This window comes from Puntigrus tetrazona, chromosome 3 (assembly GCF_018831695.1).
Source record: "Puntigrus tetrazona isolate hp1 chromosome 3, ASM1883169v1, whole genome shotgun sequence".
Taxonomy (NCBI): Eukaryota; Metazoa; Chordata; class Actinopteri; order Cypriniformes; family Cyprinidae; genus Puntigrus; species Puntigrus tetrazona.
In genome coordinates this window covers 15,301,629-15,319,805 of record NC_056701.1, presented here as the reverse complement: position 1 = coordinate 15,319,805, position 18,177 = coordinate 15,301,629, and the positions used below count along the sequence as shown (strand labels likewise).

At 38.3% G+C, this 18,177-nt stretch overlaps 2 protein-coding genes across 2 annotated transcripts; both read left to right on the top strand.

Annotated features, from left to right (window-relative positions):
• Positions 1-3,244: 3,244 nt before the first annotated feature.
• grapa (GRB2 related adaptor protein a) lies at positions 3,245-10,061 on the top strand. The gene is made up of 5 exons (XM_043235652.1): positions 3,245-3,582; positions 3,659-3,756; positions 5,096-5,215; positions 8,998-9,166; positions 9,385-10,061. The coding sequence occupies exons 1-5, from the start codon at positions 3,505-3,507 to the stop codon at positions 9,562-9,564; spliced, it is 645 nt and encodes a 214-aa protein (XP_043091587.1). The 5' UTR covers positions 3,245-3,504; the 3' UTR covers positions 9,565-10,061.
• A 137-nt stretch (positions 10,062-10,198) lies between these two features.
• Positions 10,199-17,558, top strand: fam83ga (family with sequence similarity 83 member Ga). Its single transcript, XM_043235651.1, has 5 exons — positions 10,199-11,172; positions 12,107-12,274; positions 13,484-13,608; positions 13,732-16,711; positions 16,803-17,558. Exons 1-5 carry the CDS (start codon positions 10,711-10,713, stop codon positions 17,232-17,234), a joined length of 4,167 nt encoding a protein of 1,388 aa, XP_043091586.1. The 5' UTR covers positions 10,199-10,710; the 3' UTR covers positions 17,235-17,558.
• Positions 17,559-18,177: the final 619 nt, after the last annotated feature.

Here is an 18,177-nt window from a genome sequence, read left to right as displayed (position 1 = left end):
TTATTTCCGAAATATCGCCGCTGCGAGACTCTTTACGGCCATGAAAGTCGACCAAGACACCTATTAAGCGGCGATCTGCCGAAATGACTGTACACTTTCCGTCATCGTGAGATAAGCGTGCTCTTGAATTACCGAAACCGATAAAATCGGTGGAATGTGGCCCCCAAGTGGGCTTATATTGGAGACATCTGACTGTGACCCCGAGGTGGAACGTTTCTAGGAAATAAACGTAACGTTCTCGCCGTGTTTAAAATAGATCTGTCGCAGAAGATGTAAAAAGTAGACGATTGCAACAGCACTAAAATGTTATACAATAACAACAACCTTTTTATTTTCCAACAAAACACCGCGATTATGGGTAATAATTTAAATCAATAAAAATGCAAAAAATAAGCAATAATGTATTAGGATATCAAAATAACAGGATTAGCAGAATTTTATTTTATTCTATTTGATTTTATTACGTTATAATACATTACTATGCTTTGCATTGCATTACAGTTAAAACATCTTTTACATCTCAGAAAAAGATGTAAAAAAGTGGACGATTGCAATAACACTAAAATATTATGCATAACAGCAGTTAGGATTAACATTTTAAAGCAATACAAAATAGCAAAAATAAGCATCTTAATGTAACCTTAGGATTACCAGAATTTAATAAATTTAAAAAATATATATAAAAACCAGACAATTACTAAATAAAGACTCTTGAGGTCTCTGATCTTACAATTAATCATGGTTTTACTATAAATAATAATAATAATAATAATAATAATAATAATAATAATAATAATAAATGCTTACTATACTTGAACCCAGAGACGTTGAGAATTGTTTCTGAATTTCTGTTTCTTAGAATTGCTGGTTGAACCATGGTAACCACAAATTAAGTATTTAAAAATGATATTTGTAGCAAAACATGATTACTATACTTTTACTACAATAAAACCATAGGAAAGAACATGATTTGATGCTTTTTAGCAACTAAAATACCATTTCACTACTAATTACAGAAATAATGTATGTGTTACAATGTGGATCTTCTATTTGACTTTTGGAAATAAAACAGCTGGACAAAGACAACGCTTCAACAAATTAAAGAAGAATGTTTAGTGAAATGTGAGGCAAACATTAGACTGGGCTAGACTAGATTTAGTAGTAATGACACGAAAGAACCGGTAAGGGGCAGCATGGTGCAGATTTTCCTTGTGATGGTGCTAAAACAGACGTGTAATGATAAATCTTCTGTGGCTGTGGGGAAGGTGAAGTGAAACAACTTCTAAACGTGTGTACAATCATTCAGACTGTCAGTTTTACAACAAGTTATCACGTCTCATCATTGTCTTCCCTTCATTATGTGGTAAACAATAATATTCTCCTCTAAACATGTTTAAGCCCTGTCTTCGAACGTAAAAGAGCCATGTAAGCAAAGCTGCGTGGTCCCTTTCATGATGCGCGCATTTATTTCTGCAAACAGCCTGCATGTGACATCCTACAGTGAAGCAAAACAGTAGTTTCCATTTAGCAATCTAGAAATGTTGCCCAATCTGCATAATTTCCTTCACATGACTTCTAGACATAAAATGGTGCTCTTCTTGTTTCTTTTGTCAAGCAGGTGTAATTTTCATCATCTAATGGTACTATCCACAAGGTCTGAATAATAATGTACAACGAAGCTTATTTACAGTTCAACTTTAATTCAAACTTAATTGTGAACTTAATTATGTTGGTTTATCCTTTTTATTTTATACTAAACTAACTGTTTAGGAGAAAATTTCACCCCAGACTTGTATTTTTTTAGCATGCATAACTTCTTTCTAAATGACAATGCAAACAGTGTGTATATTAATCATAGGTCACGTGGCCATATGAGAAATTTTAGCTCATGAAGAGTATGTACATTTTTCAACAACCTCTTTCACAGAGACACCCCTCTGTTTGTGGTTTCCTTGTTTCATGCTCAGGAAGCCCTTTTTCTCCCCCATATAATGTTTATATCGTCGAGTGTCAAGTATATATAAAATGGAACTTCATTAAATCAATGAAGACGTTCACTGACGCATATTTCTAACTTTCTCTCAGTGGTGAGATTAATCTTACAATGGGCTTCCGGCCGGCAATGCACCTTTTTGTAAGCAGCTTCACACCTCCAGCAGTTTCTCATGTGCAGTGTTTCCAAGTTGAGGTAACAGTTGAAGTCATGGAAAATACTGTGCCCTTGAAATCCTGTGCCCATACAGCAGGTTTATCACATTTAAGTGATCATTCATGAAGCAGCTTTCTTTCTTTATGGCTAAACTTCAGATGTTCTGAAAGGGAATTTGTAAACAGCTCCTCTCTGCCTTGGGGAGCGCTCATAACATCAGCTCAAACAGCAATAATGACTGTCTGTGTGCGTAATGAGTCCCATTACAGTCCTCTTGCACAGGCAATGCCAAGACAGACTCTTTGAATTTGATCACGATGTCTCGAGTGTGACATCTAACAGTAAAATGCTATATTTTAACTCTAAATTGAGAGCAAGAACAAGTGAAATACAATTAGATGCATATATAAATGAATTGTGTAGGCAATGAAAATACATTTTAATGATCATTTAGATGCGAGAGAGAATGTCTTTAACCTCATTTAATAGTAAATCAGTTTGCGAAAGCATCTGCCGACTTGCTTTCTCCTTTCTAACTAAATGTAAATATGTTCATTGATAGGATATAGGACTAGTTAGTTAACAGATATGAAAAACATATGAAAGCTAAAGGTTTCATTTTAAAGCCAAGACCGTTTCTTATGAAAAATCTAGCCGAAAATGTTGGATGTTGGTGTGCATTTCAGGGCTAAACAGCACCACCGATAGAGAAACATTGATTGTGAGGTGTTTAGTGAGTCACGCAGCTCTGGGGACGTTTACTCATCTCAAAGCACATATGTTCTTCAAATCAAAAATTCTTCCAGATGAATTCCTCAGCTGATTCGATTCATCTCCAGCTATTTCCCGACAGAAGAAGTGTTAGCAACATCTGAGGAGAAGCCGAAACACTTGCTCAGTGACAGATCTGCTCATAAAGCGGCCGTCGGGCCAACGCATGCGTGCTGTTTTTCACTTGTAATACGCAGGTCCTGCTCTCTGATGAGGGGAAGTTTTCGAGAGGCCATTCTTTTCGTTGTCCTCCCATCCTTTTTTCAACTTTCCTGTTTCTCACATAGCTGTATTTCCTTCTATTAAAGCACACTGAGACAGGAACTGCCACCCCTGCCTCCCTCCCACAAGCTCTCTCTCTCTTTCTCTCTCTCTCTTTTAGACCCACACACATTCTCATGCTTGTTCTCTCGGTTCATTTATCTCGGTGCGGTGTTTGACAGCGAGCGTGTGTGCCTCTGGACGGGCTGTTTCAGCGTGGATGCTCTCTGGGCTCATCTTTTCCTCACTTCTATATTCTGTATCTGGGGCGGGACGTCTACCCACATTGATCTTCTGGGATCTGGCTTCACCTCCAGCTCAGGATGGAAGCAGTAGCTCTTTACAACTTTTGTGCCACGGAAAGCGACGAGCTTAGCTTTCAGAAGGGAGATGTACTCAAGGCAAGAGCACTTTTGTGTCGGTTTATGCATTGCTTGCTGAATTTTATGATTTGCTTATTGTCTTTTCATCCACTAGATCACTAATATGGAAGATGATCCTAACTGGTACACAGCAGAGTTGGTAAACAGGAAGGGCTATGTACCTAAAAATTACATCAGCTTAAGGCCGCACAAGTAAGTACAATTTTATTATCTGTAAACCTTGGAAAGTATTGATTTGACTTGTGTCGGTATTGACTTTGGTGGTACAGTCTTGATTCACACGCACTAGATCAGAATGGTCGTGGGAACAAAGAGCACATGTGAGAATTGAACAGTCTCCTGCTTCTCAGATGAGAAAAAAAAGCAAATGTGACTCCAATATACTAACGTGTGTTATCATAAATAAAATATATTATTATAAACTTTAAATTTTCCCCCAAAAAGTCTTCCAGGACCAAGTTATTTGAACTGCTATATTTTGTTGCATCATACGATGTAAGCATGCACACAAAGTAGGGTGACCATAAGAACCATTTTTCCCAGGATTGCCAGGATTTCTGTATTCCTTTGATTTAATGTACCTCGAGAGTGTTTTGAAAACATAAGGAAGCGATGTCATACACTGATCGTTCTGCACACAGACAATGCCAAAACCTAGACATTTTAGGCAATATAGAAATCCTGGCAAGGACGCTTATAGTGACCCCAACAATAGTTTACAAATAAATAGCAGTGTACTTTTATTCAACAAGGAAGTTGACATTAGATTTGGTAAAAAAGTGAAATTAAATACATTTATAATGTTACAAAATAGTTTTTTTTTTACTTTATGTCCTATTGCAGTCCTATTTTCTTAAAAACATTAAGAAGCAAAGACTGTTTTTAAAGATAAACATCAGGAATAACAGCAGAACTGATCTGAACTGGACCTGGTTGTTCTCCATTTCTGTCACCAATGGCGTTTTGGTTCCTTGTCACTGTCGCCTTTGACTTGCTTAGTTGGCGACGCTTGACTGCAAATACGCTATTGGATGAGAGCTAAACTGGATGATGACATCCCTGAATCATCAATGAATTGTATTTAACTGAAAAAATGACTCTTTGTTATTGTCCACTTGTATTGTGTAAAACACTGCATAAATAAAGGTGAAAAAAAAATCGAATCAAAATGATTTCTGAAGGATCATGCGAAACTGAAGACAGGATTAATGATGCTGGGAAAACGCAGCTTTGCCATCACATGAACATTTAAAATGATCAGTTAAAACAGTTATTCCACTGTGTTACTGCTTTTACTGTATTTTGTAATCAATAAATGCGGCCTTGGTGAGCATAAGATAACACCAGTATCTGCTGAGCTATAAAAGAGCGACCTTTCTTAAACAGGAATTTCTTCTAGTTTGTCTGCCGTTTTCCACACAGTAATAAGTGTATAAAAACATACACGCCATGCTATTTAAGGTACAGCAACCTTTCTAACTGTTTATCGCATGTCTAATAGCGCTGCTGTGCCCCTGTATCTCGCCCACAGGTGGTTTGCGGGCCGTATTTCCAGACATGTGGCCGAGAATCGACTGCGCCAGCAGGAGTGTGGAAGCTTCTTAGTAAGAGAGAGCGAGAGCGCACCTGGAGAATTCTCCATGTCTGTGAGGTAAGACACATCCCAGCCTTCTTAACCAAGCCTGCTGTGAACGCTGTTGTTGGGGTCACAGTAATTTGTTGTTTGCTGCATGCCTCATAAAAGCATAACTAGTAACTGAATAATGAGGAAGAACTGTAGGGTCCATCAAAACCCATCTGACCTACTTTGCAAAGGACGCCAATATCCTCCGCTGCTTAAGAAAATGTACCATGAAGTCGTCTGAAAATGAGAGCATCAGAAAGCTATTACGTCGGAGCAGAGATTTCATTTAAAATTCATCAAGTGCGCTGGCGCTGGAATCACATTATTATTCTGACTGGCTCGTTACCATCCACTTCTCGATGGCTGAGTTGGGTTTGGATGGTAGAGCACAAGCCCGTCTGGGATCCCGGGAACGAGATGGTTGGGATAATCAGCGCTGGGGTCTTGAGCGAGGGCTGGCCTCAGGTGTGGAAGCGCTGGTTTGGGTTATTGTGAGATTGAATGACTGCACAGCACGCCGTGAAGAGTGGAATCGGCAGCTGGTCTGCAGGTCCGAGACTAATGTGTGACGCAGCTCTGCACGCATTCCTTGGGAGAGCGCTGTCTGCGGATACAGATTACTAATCACTGACACAGGTGCGATGTCTGTGTGATCGATGAAATCTAACGTAATGTCCATTAAAGCCGTGAAATGTCAAATCAAGGTCATGGGGCAAAATAAGCAATGAGAATTCCTGGAACGCCTCTGATTTTGTAAATTTTTGATGATGTTGGACATTAATGTACAGTGCCTTCCAGAGTTGAACTGGGTTAAAGGGAAGAGAAACCTTCGATGCTCTGATTACTTTACTTTCCACAGTAGTTATGTTCCCGTTTTTTTTTTGGAGACCGTAAGCCACCGTCTTAAAAACAGATATGACAAATGTCTGGCCATGACAGCTTCCTCTTTTTGAGTTTCAGCATATTCGTTAACATGCTTTAAATACCCTGAGTATGCATTTGTTTATTTTGCACGGCATGTTTAAAATACTGTTTAAAATAGGTTAAATGATCACAGAATAACAACATGTAATAACTCAATTTTGACAAAAATGTCAGATAGAACTTTATCATTTTGAAGCAGGTGAAATTACATTTTTAAAAATATTAAAATAGAAACATTATTTTAAATTGTAATAACATTTCACAATATTACAGTGTTTTATTTTTTGATCAAATAAATGGAGCCTTAGTGAGCATAAAAGACCTCTTTTGAAAACATTAAATGTAACCCACTTTATACTTTTGAATAGCAGTGTGTTTTTGGTGGTTTTATTTTTGTGCATGTAACCACTTGTTTACCAGATGTTGTATTGCATCAACAGAAATATGTGTCAAATATGGACAAACTCAACAGTTGGGTTAAAAAGAATAAAAGAATAATTAGAAAATTTGGGCTGGGTTATTTGACCCAAATTTGGGTTGAAACAAACCAGCATTTTTTTTACATGTACAGTAAATACATTAAATACATGCAAATGCAATGTTTGTATGATATCAACTTGTTTGTCACTTGGCATTTAGGCGTAAATAAGGTACAAAAATATCTCTTTTAGCTTTTTAACCTCGGCGTACTGCCCCAGTGACAGCTTTGTACCTTTCTTCTTAGTGTGTACAAAGGAGGTGCTGTCTGTCTCCACTGGCTGTGTGCCACAGGTCTAGTCACTATACTTGGCTGAATGAAGATCGGTGAAGAAGATAACTCAGCTGTGAAATATCTAGTGAACCATCTGCTGTGTCCTAAAGTGGGACACTGACTGACATGCCAACAAAACCAGCTTAGATAGCTTTACTGGCATGACCACTGCAGATATATTCCTCTATGCGTATTAAAGTATATACGTTAGTTCACAATTGATAAAGCAAACATTCCTAATTCTAATCCCACATATTAAACCCTTCACTCTGAGTGTAATTTGTCTGAAATTTGTTTGAAAGGTGCTAATCTATTTCAGTGATTGGACTTTTTTACCTGGCTAGCAACTACTTAGCGACAAGCTAAAATTTAGAACACCTCAGCAGTCACAAGACTTGCTGGTGTAAGCAAGCGCCTAGCAACACCTTGGTAACCATCCACAACCTGCATATTTATTTGTTTCTCACTGAGTGGTTTCATTATGTCGCTAATGATGACAAAGGATTATTAGCATTGGCCCATCAATCATCTTCAGTGAAAGACGAGAATGCCAGCAAGCAGGTAATCCTGCATTGGGGAGCTAAAGCTTCCACTGGGCTGTTCACTAGATAAAATGATTAAACTGTCAATCTTTGTAAGAAACAGCTTTAAAACAGCAGTAAGCTGTAGACAATGCAACACACCACAGCCATTTGCTGTTACTTCAATACATGCGAGATGTACCTGCTTTGCTACAAAACCACAACGGCTTTGAAGATTTAAGCACTGAAAGTAGGTCAATGTTAATGGCACTGACAGCTCCACTTTTGGATTCAAATTCAAATTTTATTTGTCACATACACATACATACATGGTACGACATGCAGTGAAATGTTTTTTTACAACCGTCCAGCATCGAAACACCACATCATTCACACCTACATTTAATTCTGTCGTCGCCCCATGTCCTTAACCTCATCACCAGAACTTTAGGCAAAGACTTTATTTCTGTTAAAACTACCTAATCTGGATGGACCTAGCTGTGCTTGTGACTAGTTTAATCAGCACGTAAAAATAGCACTTACGAATGAAGCATCGACTTTCGGGAAGCTTTTGAGGAAGTACAGCATTTCACAAGCTTTTAGGTTTATTGAAATGCAACATTACCCTTTCCACTTTCTTAAAATGAGCAAGTCTTGGCACTTGGTTTTCAGGTAAACTGAGTGACAAATGGATTTTAGCACTTTTGCGCTGCAGAAAGCAGAGAGATGTGTATCATTGTGAAACGCAGAAAAAATGATGGGATGACTCACGTTCGTACCTTTGATCTGCTTTACTCCGAAATATCTTATTAATATTCGTAAAGCGCGATTCATCTTTAGACATGTCTTCGTCATGCAGCTGAAAGAAAGTTTCCTGTTTAAAAACTGAATTATTTAAATGTTATCACGACTTTGAAGAGAATATTTGCAGAAGATGTCTAGGAGCTTTCTACACTAAAGAAACCAAAGAAACATTATTTAGAAGACATGCTATTTTTTTTTTTAAATGTTTGACCTGCATTGAGTACAGATGTACTCAACATACAGATGTACCCTGTTTACAGATCCTAAAATGTAAAAATAAGACCTGTCATGATTGTTTAAAACCCAGCAAATTCTTTTTTTGAAGTCTTCTGGTTTCAAAATGTTTGTGTATGGTCACTTTTTTAAAGAATTTTTTGTGGCCCAAAACAGAACTGAAATCAACTGACCATAGCAGGATTTTTGTTCTACTGACATACATAGTTTGTATCTGCAATCTAGACACAACGGCAGATTGGGGAAATGATGTTTGGAACAGTGTTGTTATTGTTAACTAACTGAAATGTTTTCATTAATTGAAATAAAGCTGAAATGCGTTGTGTTTGCAACTTACTACAATAAGATTAAGTTATTAAAAATATTTAAACTGAATATATATATATATATATATATATATATATATATATATATAATACTTACTACAATAGCACAAACATATAATATTAAAATAAAACTGCCGTTATTGCAGTTCTGTTTGCTCACTTTTTGAAATCCTAGATTTTTATTCTGAAAACACTCTGATATGCTGTAGTGCTGTGTACTTATACTGAAATTCTGTCTCCTCTGAACAGCTATGGGGATCATGTACAGCATTTCAAAGTGTTAAAGGACAGAGATGGCTATTACTTTGTTTGGGAGGAGATCTTCCCTTCCTTAAATCAGCTTGTGGACTTCTACAAGGTCAACAGCATAGCAAAGGAAAGAACTGTGTTTCTGAGAGATGCAGATCACACACTAAAGGTAAGCAACACTTACACATGCAACTGTATGTAACAGCAATACAGCATACTTTGCATATAAAGTAAACAATTACCTGATTGCCGGTTTTCCGAAAATCTCTCTGTTGTAATCGTAGCAGTGAGGCACATGAAATACTACGTCAAAAATGAACCTAAATGTGGAAAATGTAAAGGCAGGCCCAGGAATAATGACCTTTGTCTGTTATTGTTTCCCATCAGAGGCCCCATCACGCACATGCCCTGTTTGACTTCAATCCAGAGCACAACTCCCAGCTGCACTTCCTGCGGGGTGATGTCATAGACCTGCTGGACTGCTCCGATTCTCAGCGATGGAAAGGTCGCTGCCGTGGCCGTGTGGGATTTTTCCCCCCTGAGTACGTCCAGCCCATCTATCACTGACCCCGAAGGACGATAACGACACAAAATGCAGCACAAATCAGAAACCGATTGTTAGCATCTTTTAGTAGTTTAATGCAAGTGGAAGGATCGAGCTGAGTAAGTTTGGAAATGACTTTGCAAACAGACAGAAATGAACGTACCCAGCCACATCTACTAAAGCAAAATCCTGCTGTTGACACTAAGATGACACCTGTTGGCTTTTTAGGAAAAACACCCTAAACTATCAAGCACCATTAAAAAAAAAATCTTCAAACATACACTGGTGCATTGAAATGCAAAAGGGGAATTTTAATAGTATTAGTAAAATCTCTTCACTGCACTTTGCTTTGAAATTTGGATATTATCTCAAAAACCTCTTTAATCAATTGCTATATTTATTGCACTTTTTTCTGTGTATATATTGTTCAGAACTGTCATTGTCTTATTTTGATTTGATTATGTAAATGTTACCATATGATGACAAAAAATATATGTACAATAAAATAATAGCGTGCATATGTCAGTCGTCTTCAGTCAGGGCATTGGGTCCAGACAGCAAAATACAAAAGCTGATACAAAATGATCAAGCTCATTCTGGAGCATTGCATAGGTCTAACTCTATTAACTGACATTCTGATGTGCTGCAAAAAGTCTGAAGGGAGATAGTGTTTTATCATCAACTGGTATTAGAATATTGTTTATTTATTTGTTTATGATTACATCTGTGGTTACGTCATGTTAATATATTACACATCATAAATTACACACAGTCATACCTCAGTTTCCAAAGCTATTTCGGTTGTTCTTTTAAAAATGTAAGTTGCTACACATGGACTACAAAGTTGTACTATAAAATTAAATGTTTAACTTCAAGCTGGCGTACAAAACATTCCCACTACTCAGCGAAGTTGAATAACGCCATAAAGTTTTGAGTTTGTCTTACCATTGGTTGACAGTGAGTCACGTGACAAAGGTGCGCACGTTTACCTGCTCCAGCATCCGCGAGTGAACGCACTTCTTGACAGGATCAACTGATGAACAGCACCGGATCTTACAGTGCACGCGCGCGCCTTTTCGTGTAGTTTAAATCGGTTTAAGTAGCCCGAACGGGTTAATTATACGCAAATCCATTTTAAATGCTGTTAAAAATCTCGCCGAGTTCGAGTAATGGCACTGTCACAGCTTCAGTGTCTTGATGACAGTCACGTCAACTTGCGCACTAACGAGTCGAAGCCGGAGTTCTTCTACAGCGAGGAGCAGCGGCTGGCGCTCGAGACGCTCATACACGAGGGGCCAGGCGCCTACGAGGACTTCGTCAAAACACACAACACCCGCTGCTTTCTGTCGGACCTTGAACTTGAGAGGATCCTCAGCACCGCGGAGGTGTATAGCCCGGGCTCCCCCGATCACACCGTTGAGCTGCTGCAGGGGGACAGCGATGGGGAGGAGATCTCCCTTCAGTACTGGCCTGACCGCTCGGACCGCTCCGTCCCGCGGCTGGACATCGGTTGGCCGGACCGAGCGTCCTACCGCGGGGTCACTCGAGCTCAGGTGCACACCCAGCCCCCTTATGAGGGGCAGGCACATATCAAAGAGGTCGTTAGAAAAATGATCTCCCAAGCACAGAAGGTAGGGAATGTGTATTATAGCTTTGTTTTATGACTTTTGTTGTGACTCACCTCTTGTGAATAAGACACTGGCCAAAGTTCAGTGTCGAGATCTACACGTGTTCTCAAGATCATAAAACAGTCAGAGCCCTGAGCTGTACACTCTCAGGGAAAAAGTACAAAAGTTGGCACTGGGGCAACGCCCCTTCAAAAGGTACATTATTTTGAACCTTATGTAGCCTTTAAATACACAAAAAGGGCTATTGGTATTATCAAATTGGTATTGGGTATTGGGATTGGTATCCTATGTCAGTACTTTTTGAAGAGGTAACACTTCTGTGACAGCTTATATGTAGCCTTACTTTTTTTTTCTGAGAGTGTAGGGCTGGGCACTGCTGGCACTTTTAGAAATCGAAAGTACAATTGTTAAACAGTTCATATAGGCCATATATGTATTATTTTATGATGATACCTGCAATTTAGAATAAACTGAAATTCTAAAGGTTTTCAGATTTTTGAAAAACAAATGTACATTAAATATCATGGGAAATTACAATGTAGACTAGACAAAAGATGAGATCCTCCTTCCAATGAGGCTCAAAATATAATAAGAATATACTTTTTAAATTATGCCGCAGAACGGTTATTAGGTTTTACACAAACTACATACAGCTGGAATACTGATGAATTAAAGCAAGATGCACTGTCAAATTCTGTGAATTGATTTCTGCAGGTTATGATGATGATATGCCATTTGTAAATGAGGGACAAACATTTTTTTTCCACCCAACAGAGAATAGTCTTTTTGAACAGTCCTCACAGTGTCCCATGCATTTTTCCTGATCTGTTGTTTTAGTTAATTTTAGTCTGTGTGCACAGTTTTATGTATGGGTATGTTTTTGACAGATATCATACAGTTTTTCATTGCGTTTTCATTATTACCCATCCCTTTGCAGGTTATTGCAATTGTCATGGACTTATTCACAGACATTGACATCTTCAGAGATCTCCTGGATGCAAGCTACAAGCGGAAAGTTTCTGTGTACATTATGTTGGAGACCACTGGAGTGAAGCACTTCCTGAGAATGTGTGAGAAAGCAGGCATGCACACTGGACACCTTAAGGCATGTCACAATTAATCATTTGAATAAATCATTTGAGTTGCAATTTAAGATGAATTGTTAATGATTTATAAGCAGAAAAGAAACATCAGATTATTAAAAGCCTACAGTTTAATGAGCAGAAGCAACTTACTGAGAGATAACTGGAACATGCAGTACTCCAAATCAGAAAGTCTAATTTTCCAAACAGCCTGAGGCAACTGTGAGCACTTATGACTCTTGACACTTTTGTTATAGCCAGAAAACAGAATTCTACTGATGATAGGGAGTTTTGCAACACATTTTTGAAATGACAGAAATTTTAACTGCCTCAGTGATATTAAGGGAATTGTTAGAAAGAAATAAATGTATTTAGTGTTAAATCTAAAAGTGCATGTACTATACTCTGTTTAGATGTTCTGTTTTAGACGTTTTTATGTAAATCACAAGACCTGAATAGAGATAATAACTTCTGTCTATGACCTAAAAGCACCACAAAAACAGTACTGTTCACTCACAAGAAGAAAATACAGTACTTATGTGTGAATGGTGGTGAATACCAATGACCACAACACGGGTATATTGGTAGCAATAGCCAACACATACATTGTATCATGGATAAAAAAATATTGTTTTTGCTTTAGTGCCAAAAATTATTACGATATTAAGTGTAATTTGTGAAGATTTTTTGAGAATTTCCTACCATAAATATATCAAAACATCATTTTTGATTGGTAAAATGCATTGCTAAGAACTTTCTTTTAGACAACTGTAAAGATGATTTTCTCAATATTTAGATTTTTTTCCATTTTCAGATTACAGATTGTAAATCACTGCAAAAAAATTAACCATTCATCAATAGAAAGCTTTTTATTCCAGCTTTTAGATGATACATAAATCACAATGTCAAAAATGACCCTTATCACTGGTTTTGTGGTCCAGGGTCACATATGTGTTAAGTGACATTTAATGTGTTTACTTTCCTTATGTGATCATGCTAATAGACTTTTTGACGTAATCAAGTCGCTCACGTTTTTTGATATGGCTCACTGGCATAAACAGAGTGCGTCAGAATCAGTGTTTTAAAAATTAAAAAGCATTTGCAGACTCTTAATAGGTCAAATCACATCTGTGATTATGAATCCTGTCAGTCAACCCTTTTGGTACACATAAAATCCTGTTGATAAATTGCTAAGTTGATACAACCAAACATGAGGAACTTTCTTCCATCAGAACTTGAGAGTGCGCAGCATCAGAGGGTCCGAATTTTTCAGTCGATCTTCAAAGAGAGTGTGTGGAATCCAAAGCCAGAAGTTCATGTTTATTGACGGAGACAAAGCCGTCTCAGGGTCATATAGGTAAGTCTGGTCAACCCAGTTTATCAAGACTAAACCTAACCTAATTTATGATTCTAGTACATACATCAATAAATACATTGAAGAATCATGTTATTACAGTTAAAAAAAGTTATTTTCTTTCAGTTTCACATGGTCTGCCTCTAGACTGGACAGAAACCTCATCACGGTTCTCACTGGCCACGCAGTCGACACATTTGACTCATTGTTTCAGGACATGTACGTGCTCTCTAATGGAGTGTGTCTGAGCAGGATTAATCTGAGCAGCGAGCCTGAACCTGAGTTCCTCCCTAAAGTGGTTCCCACTCTACTCCCCTCAGCCACCACAGCACTCAAGCTCATTAACCCAAAATACACTCTTGTCTCCAACTGTGCCTTCACTACCAACGGACCTGCATCTGACCAGACAAGTGCCAAGAACAGCACTTCCAAGAATCAGATGGAAGTCTTCAAACAAATTAAAGAGACACCAGTGGTGCCACCGATTCACCCAGGACTGCTCAACCTGGAAAAGGCTAACATGATCAATTATGTGCCGACTTGGCCTGATCCTGACCCGCCGAATGATGTCATTGGTTACATTAACATAAGAGACTCCAACAAACCATTGCAAGCTCACCTAATGCGTTCAGAACTCTTTGAAGTGTCTCAAGCCATCCGATTCAAGGATCCTTTTGACAAGCCAAAGGAATCTTTATCTCTGGGGTCTTGTCCTGGGCCCATATCCCAAACTCCCAATTTTCCTGAAGCTCCAGCTCAGAAGCAAACATCAGGTGAAGCACAGAAGAATTTTGATCAAAATCAACATCAAAGAAGCATCCGGAATGAGAATCTTATCTCATCTTTGGAGAAGCTGGAAACAGTGCATGTGCTTTCCTGTAATAAGGTAAATAAAGAGGAAATATGTGTGACAGAAAGAGATCTAGACTCTATATCTTTGCACAGCAAAAACAGTAGTATGGAAAAACATAATCCCAATACAATTTTATCTTTCGCTGAAGACCATACAGATACAAATCAATATCTGGATACTCTACAACCTCTGAAATGTCCTGCCCAAACCTCACAGAATCTCGATTTGAAATCATCATCAACACCAATGTCCAACAAAAGTCATCATGACTCACTTGCTCTCATGGACACTAATTCAGTTAAGCTAAGCCAAGTCGACCAACTCATAAATGATGTTGCCACTCAAGACCACAGTGATACACATCCAGACACAAACCAAGATTCAGACTGGAAAGTTACACAGACGTACAACTTTGACTCCAGCATTTCCTCTTTGTCTGATGAATACTATGAGTGCTTTAGCCCTGTGTCTGACTGTAGGGCTGTAGGAGATGTCTTTGTGACTGAAAATACAGCAGAATCTTTGCAAAATTCAATCAAAAACAGTCAACAAGAGGAGGAAGTTCAAAAAGGTACAGATTTGGATAATAATCAGACCTTGCTTATTCCAAAACTTTTAAAAACATCTTGCAGTATTGTTTTCAGTTACTTATCTACAGACTTTAAATCAACAACCGCAACTTCCAAAACCGTCTCTGCCCAAAAAAGCGAAGAAAGTACCATATTTAATGATAGCAAACTACCAGACAGTGAAAACTGCTGCTCAAAGATTCCTAATGGTTGCTTCAGATTCTCATCAACTTCAGAGGAATACTTTGAGTGCAGTGATACAGTGGGCTTGAAGTCAGAGGCTGATGGTATTGATCAAAAAGTGAAACCAAGCTCACTGGAAACATTAAGATCGAATGAACAACTACAAGTACTGAAGCCTGTCCTGGAAACCGAGAAACTGTCTGAGCTAAGCATCCAAAGCACAAAAGCAAATGATGAACCTAAATTGCATTTTGGACAGGAGCAGCCAGAATTTCAACAAACACTAGATAAGGCAGCTGACTTAGCAGTTATAAAGTCTAAAGATAATACCCAAATTCGACTGGATGTGAAAGCACACAGACATGTACAAGAGATGGAAGTTACATTAGAGCCATTGGTAAAAATCAAATTGATGAGTAACATTTCTCAAGAACATGAGATGAGTGAATCCATGGAGGTTTTAGAGATACAGTCCAAGGAACAGTCTGTAGAGTTAGCTGAGAATTTTGAAAAAGCACCAATACAAGACTTACAACCTGAGCTAAGTCCATACTTAGCCTGTGAGCAACCTAAAAAAGATCCACTACAGGACATAAAACTTGATGAAGATGTGGAATTATGTGAGGAAAAGCCTATACTGTTAGCTGAGAAAGATTCAGATCCACAACCGCAGTTTCAAATAAATCAAGATATAAAGTGTGAGGGGCAATCTGTCAAGTTAGCTGAGAAAACCGCAAATCCACCACTGCAGGACTTACAACCTGAGCTAAGTCTGGATTTAACATGTAAGGGACAGTCTGTCCAGTTTTCTTTGTCTGCTACTAAACTGCCGCTATGTGACTCTCAGTCTGGGGAATGTCCAGATTTAATGTTCACACCTTCAGAAGCGAATGCTATCCCACAGGTGGCAACCGACAATGAATTTAGGAGCTCAATACTGCAAGATAAAGCAGATGTTATTCCAGAGAAGACCAATGTAACAAAGTCCATAGAGTTCCCTAAGAGTGAAGAACTGCAACAACCATTGGCTGATTTAAGCTCTGGATCAAATCATCCACTAAACCTAAAATCTGCAGAGCATATGAATGAGCATTTAAAGCTGCTGCATGATGAGGTCAGTCCAGCTGTATTAAAGAAGAAATCTGAGGAGCACAGCCCTCAAGAGAACATACTAAAACCGTTTGAAACCATAGAGCTGCTGATATTAGAGGATTCAGCCTCCAAGGAGACAGAGCTGAACAATTCTGAACCAACAGAACCAAGAGCTGTGCTGAGAAATGAAACAAAAATGAGCAAACCTGAGCCTATCGAACCAAAGACTATAAATGATAGAAAATCTAAAGAGAATAAACTTGGTGATGTTTACAGTAGGCATAGAAAGCATACATGTCACCAGACAGCTCTGACTGATGAGAAACAAGAAGGGGAACATATTTGTATAAATCAGATGAACAAGAACCTGCCAGAGGCAAAACCCAAGCTGGAGTGTCTGGTTAGGAAGGTAAGATTTTGTACTACCAATTACAGAAAACTAGTTTTGAAAACTGGATTAAGAAAAATATTATTAACTAATGTTCTGTTCTTCATTCTAGCAACCACATCAAGCATCATCCAGAATTCCTATACAAGCGAGAGGAGGGTTAACTAAGTTACCCATCAGCAAAGCAGACATTAGCAATCGTCCAGTTGGGCTTCGAGCTCCTAAAGCTGGCACACATAGACAGCCATTTGGAAAACCACTGGGGCAGAACAAGCCTACTTCATCTCCATCTCCTGAAAAATTGTCCCTAGGAGGAGTTGCTCCAGTTAGATCAACAGTTCCTGCACCAAACAGTCCCACCTCGCCCTCAAAACTTCCACAACTCCAGCTGATTGGTGCACCTAAGTTCGGGCAGTCAGACCAGCCAAACGTTTCCAGGAAACGTTCTGCATCCTTAACAAAGTATAGTGGCTCATCTCCTGGAATTTCCTGTCCAGCACAAGTAAAGAAGCAGGTGATTAAAGGATCTCCGCTAAACAAGTAGAATAGTCATCAAACTGTTGTATACTAATTTCATGAATGTGAAGATGTGCAATAGAAAACACATTTTTAATGAACTTTTATTGAATCGTGTGAGTTGATCTCACATAAAACTATGCTTTATTTATTCTATTTAGCCAACAGAAAGTTAATACAGAATTAATATAGGGTTTCCCATATACAAACAAGTTTTTCTAAATAATGAATGTGTTATGTAAATAGACTTTTAGATAAAGCTTTATGATTGTCCTCAAAGCTATTAATATGTAACTATGTACTTTTCCATTCAGCTCAATATAAATGATCAATAATTGGTCTTATTAAATCATCACAGTTCACCATTTGCATAACACATTATTTCCTGATACTTTTATGGCTTGACTTTTCTAAACGGTACATAAACAAAACACTGGGCATTGCTGCAGATGAAGTCATTTGCGAGGCAGACTAGCCGTAGATCTAGGAACCTGTGCTGGGTGATTTACATGGAAGTTAGATTAGTGATCTAAATGTCCTTCCAGTAATAAGTTTACGCTCACAGAGAAGGCAAATAAGGGTCATATCAGCAGCAGCAAACAAATTCAGTAAATGCGACTATAGACCCATTTGAAATGTTTCATAAAGAAGAGCATCATCATACCTCACACCCAAACTAAGAACGCTTTTAATTGTTTATGATAATAATGTGTTCCAGCCAGTTTAATGTGTTCTTCAGTACGCACAATCACAGGCACCATGTGTTTTTCTAACTATAAAGTTTTAAGTATTAGTTCAGCCAAAATCATGAATCAACTGAATTTGGTTGAATTTTCATTTTTGGATGAACTATCATTTAGGTTTGAGCAGTCGTTTGATCATGTATCATAGAGACGTTTTTGAAGGAAGAGAAGAAATAGCTGAGGGGTTTTACTTCCTTGTGAAACTAGAAGCAAGATTACGTAGGTCAA

Bases quoted from the DNA above. Each gene is read 5' to 3' on its own strand.
- grapa (XM_043235652.1), top strand. From the start codon at position 3,505: ATGGAAGCAGTAGCTCTTTACAACTTTTGTGCCACGGAAAGCGACGAG. The intron at 3,583-3,658 runs GCAAGAGCACTT...TTCATCCACTAG, and splicing joins AGAAGGGAGATGTACTCAAG to ATCACTAATATGGAAGATGA. The intron at 9,167-9,384 runs GTAAGCAACACT...GTTTCCCATCAG, and splicing joins ATGCAGATCACACACTAAAG to AGGCCCCATCACGCACATGC.
- fam83ga (XM_043235651.1), top strand. From the start codon at position 10,711: ATGGCACTGTCACAGCTTCAGTGTCTTGATGACAGTCACGTCAACTTG. The intron at 11,173-12,106 runs GTAGGGAATGTG...ATCCCTTTGCAG, and splicing joins TGATCTCCCAAGCACAGAAG to GTTATTGCAATTGTCATGGA. The intron at 12,275-13,483 runs GCATGTCACAAT...TTCTTCCATCAG, and splicing joins TGCACACTGGACACCTTAAG to AACTTGAGAGTGCGCAGCAT.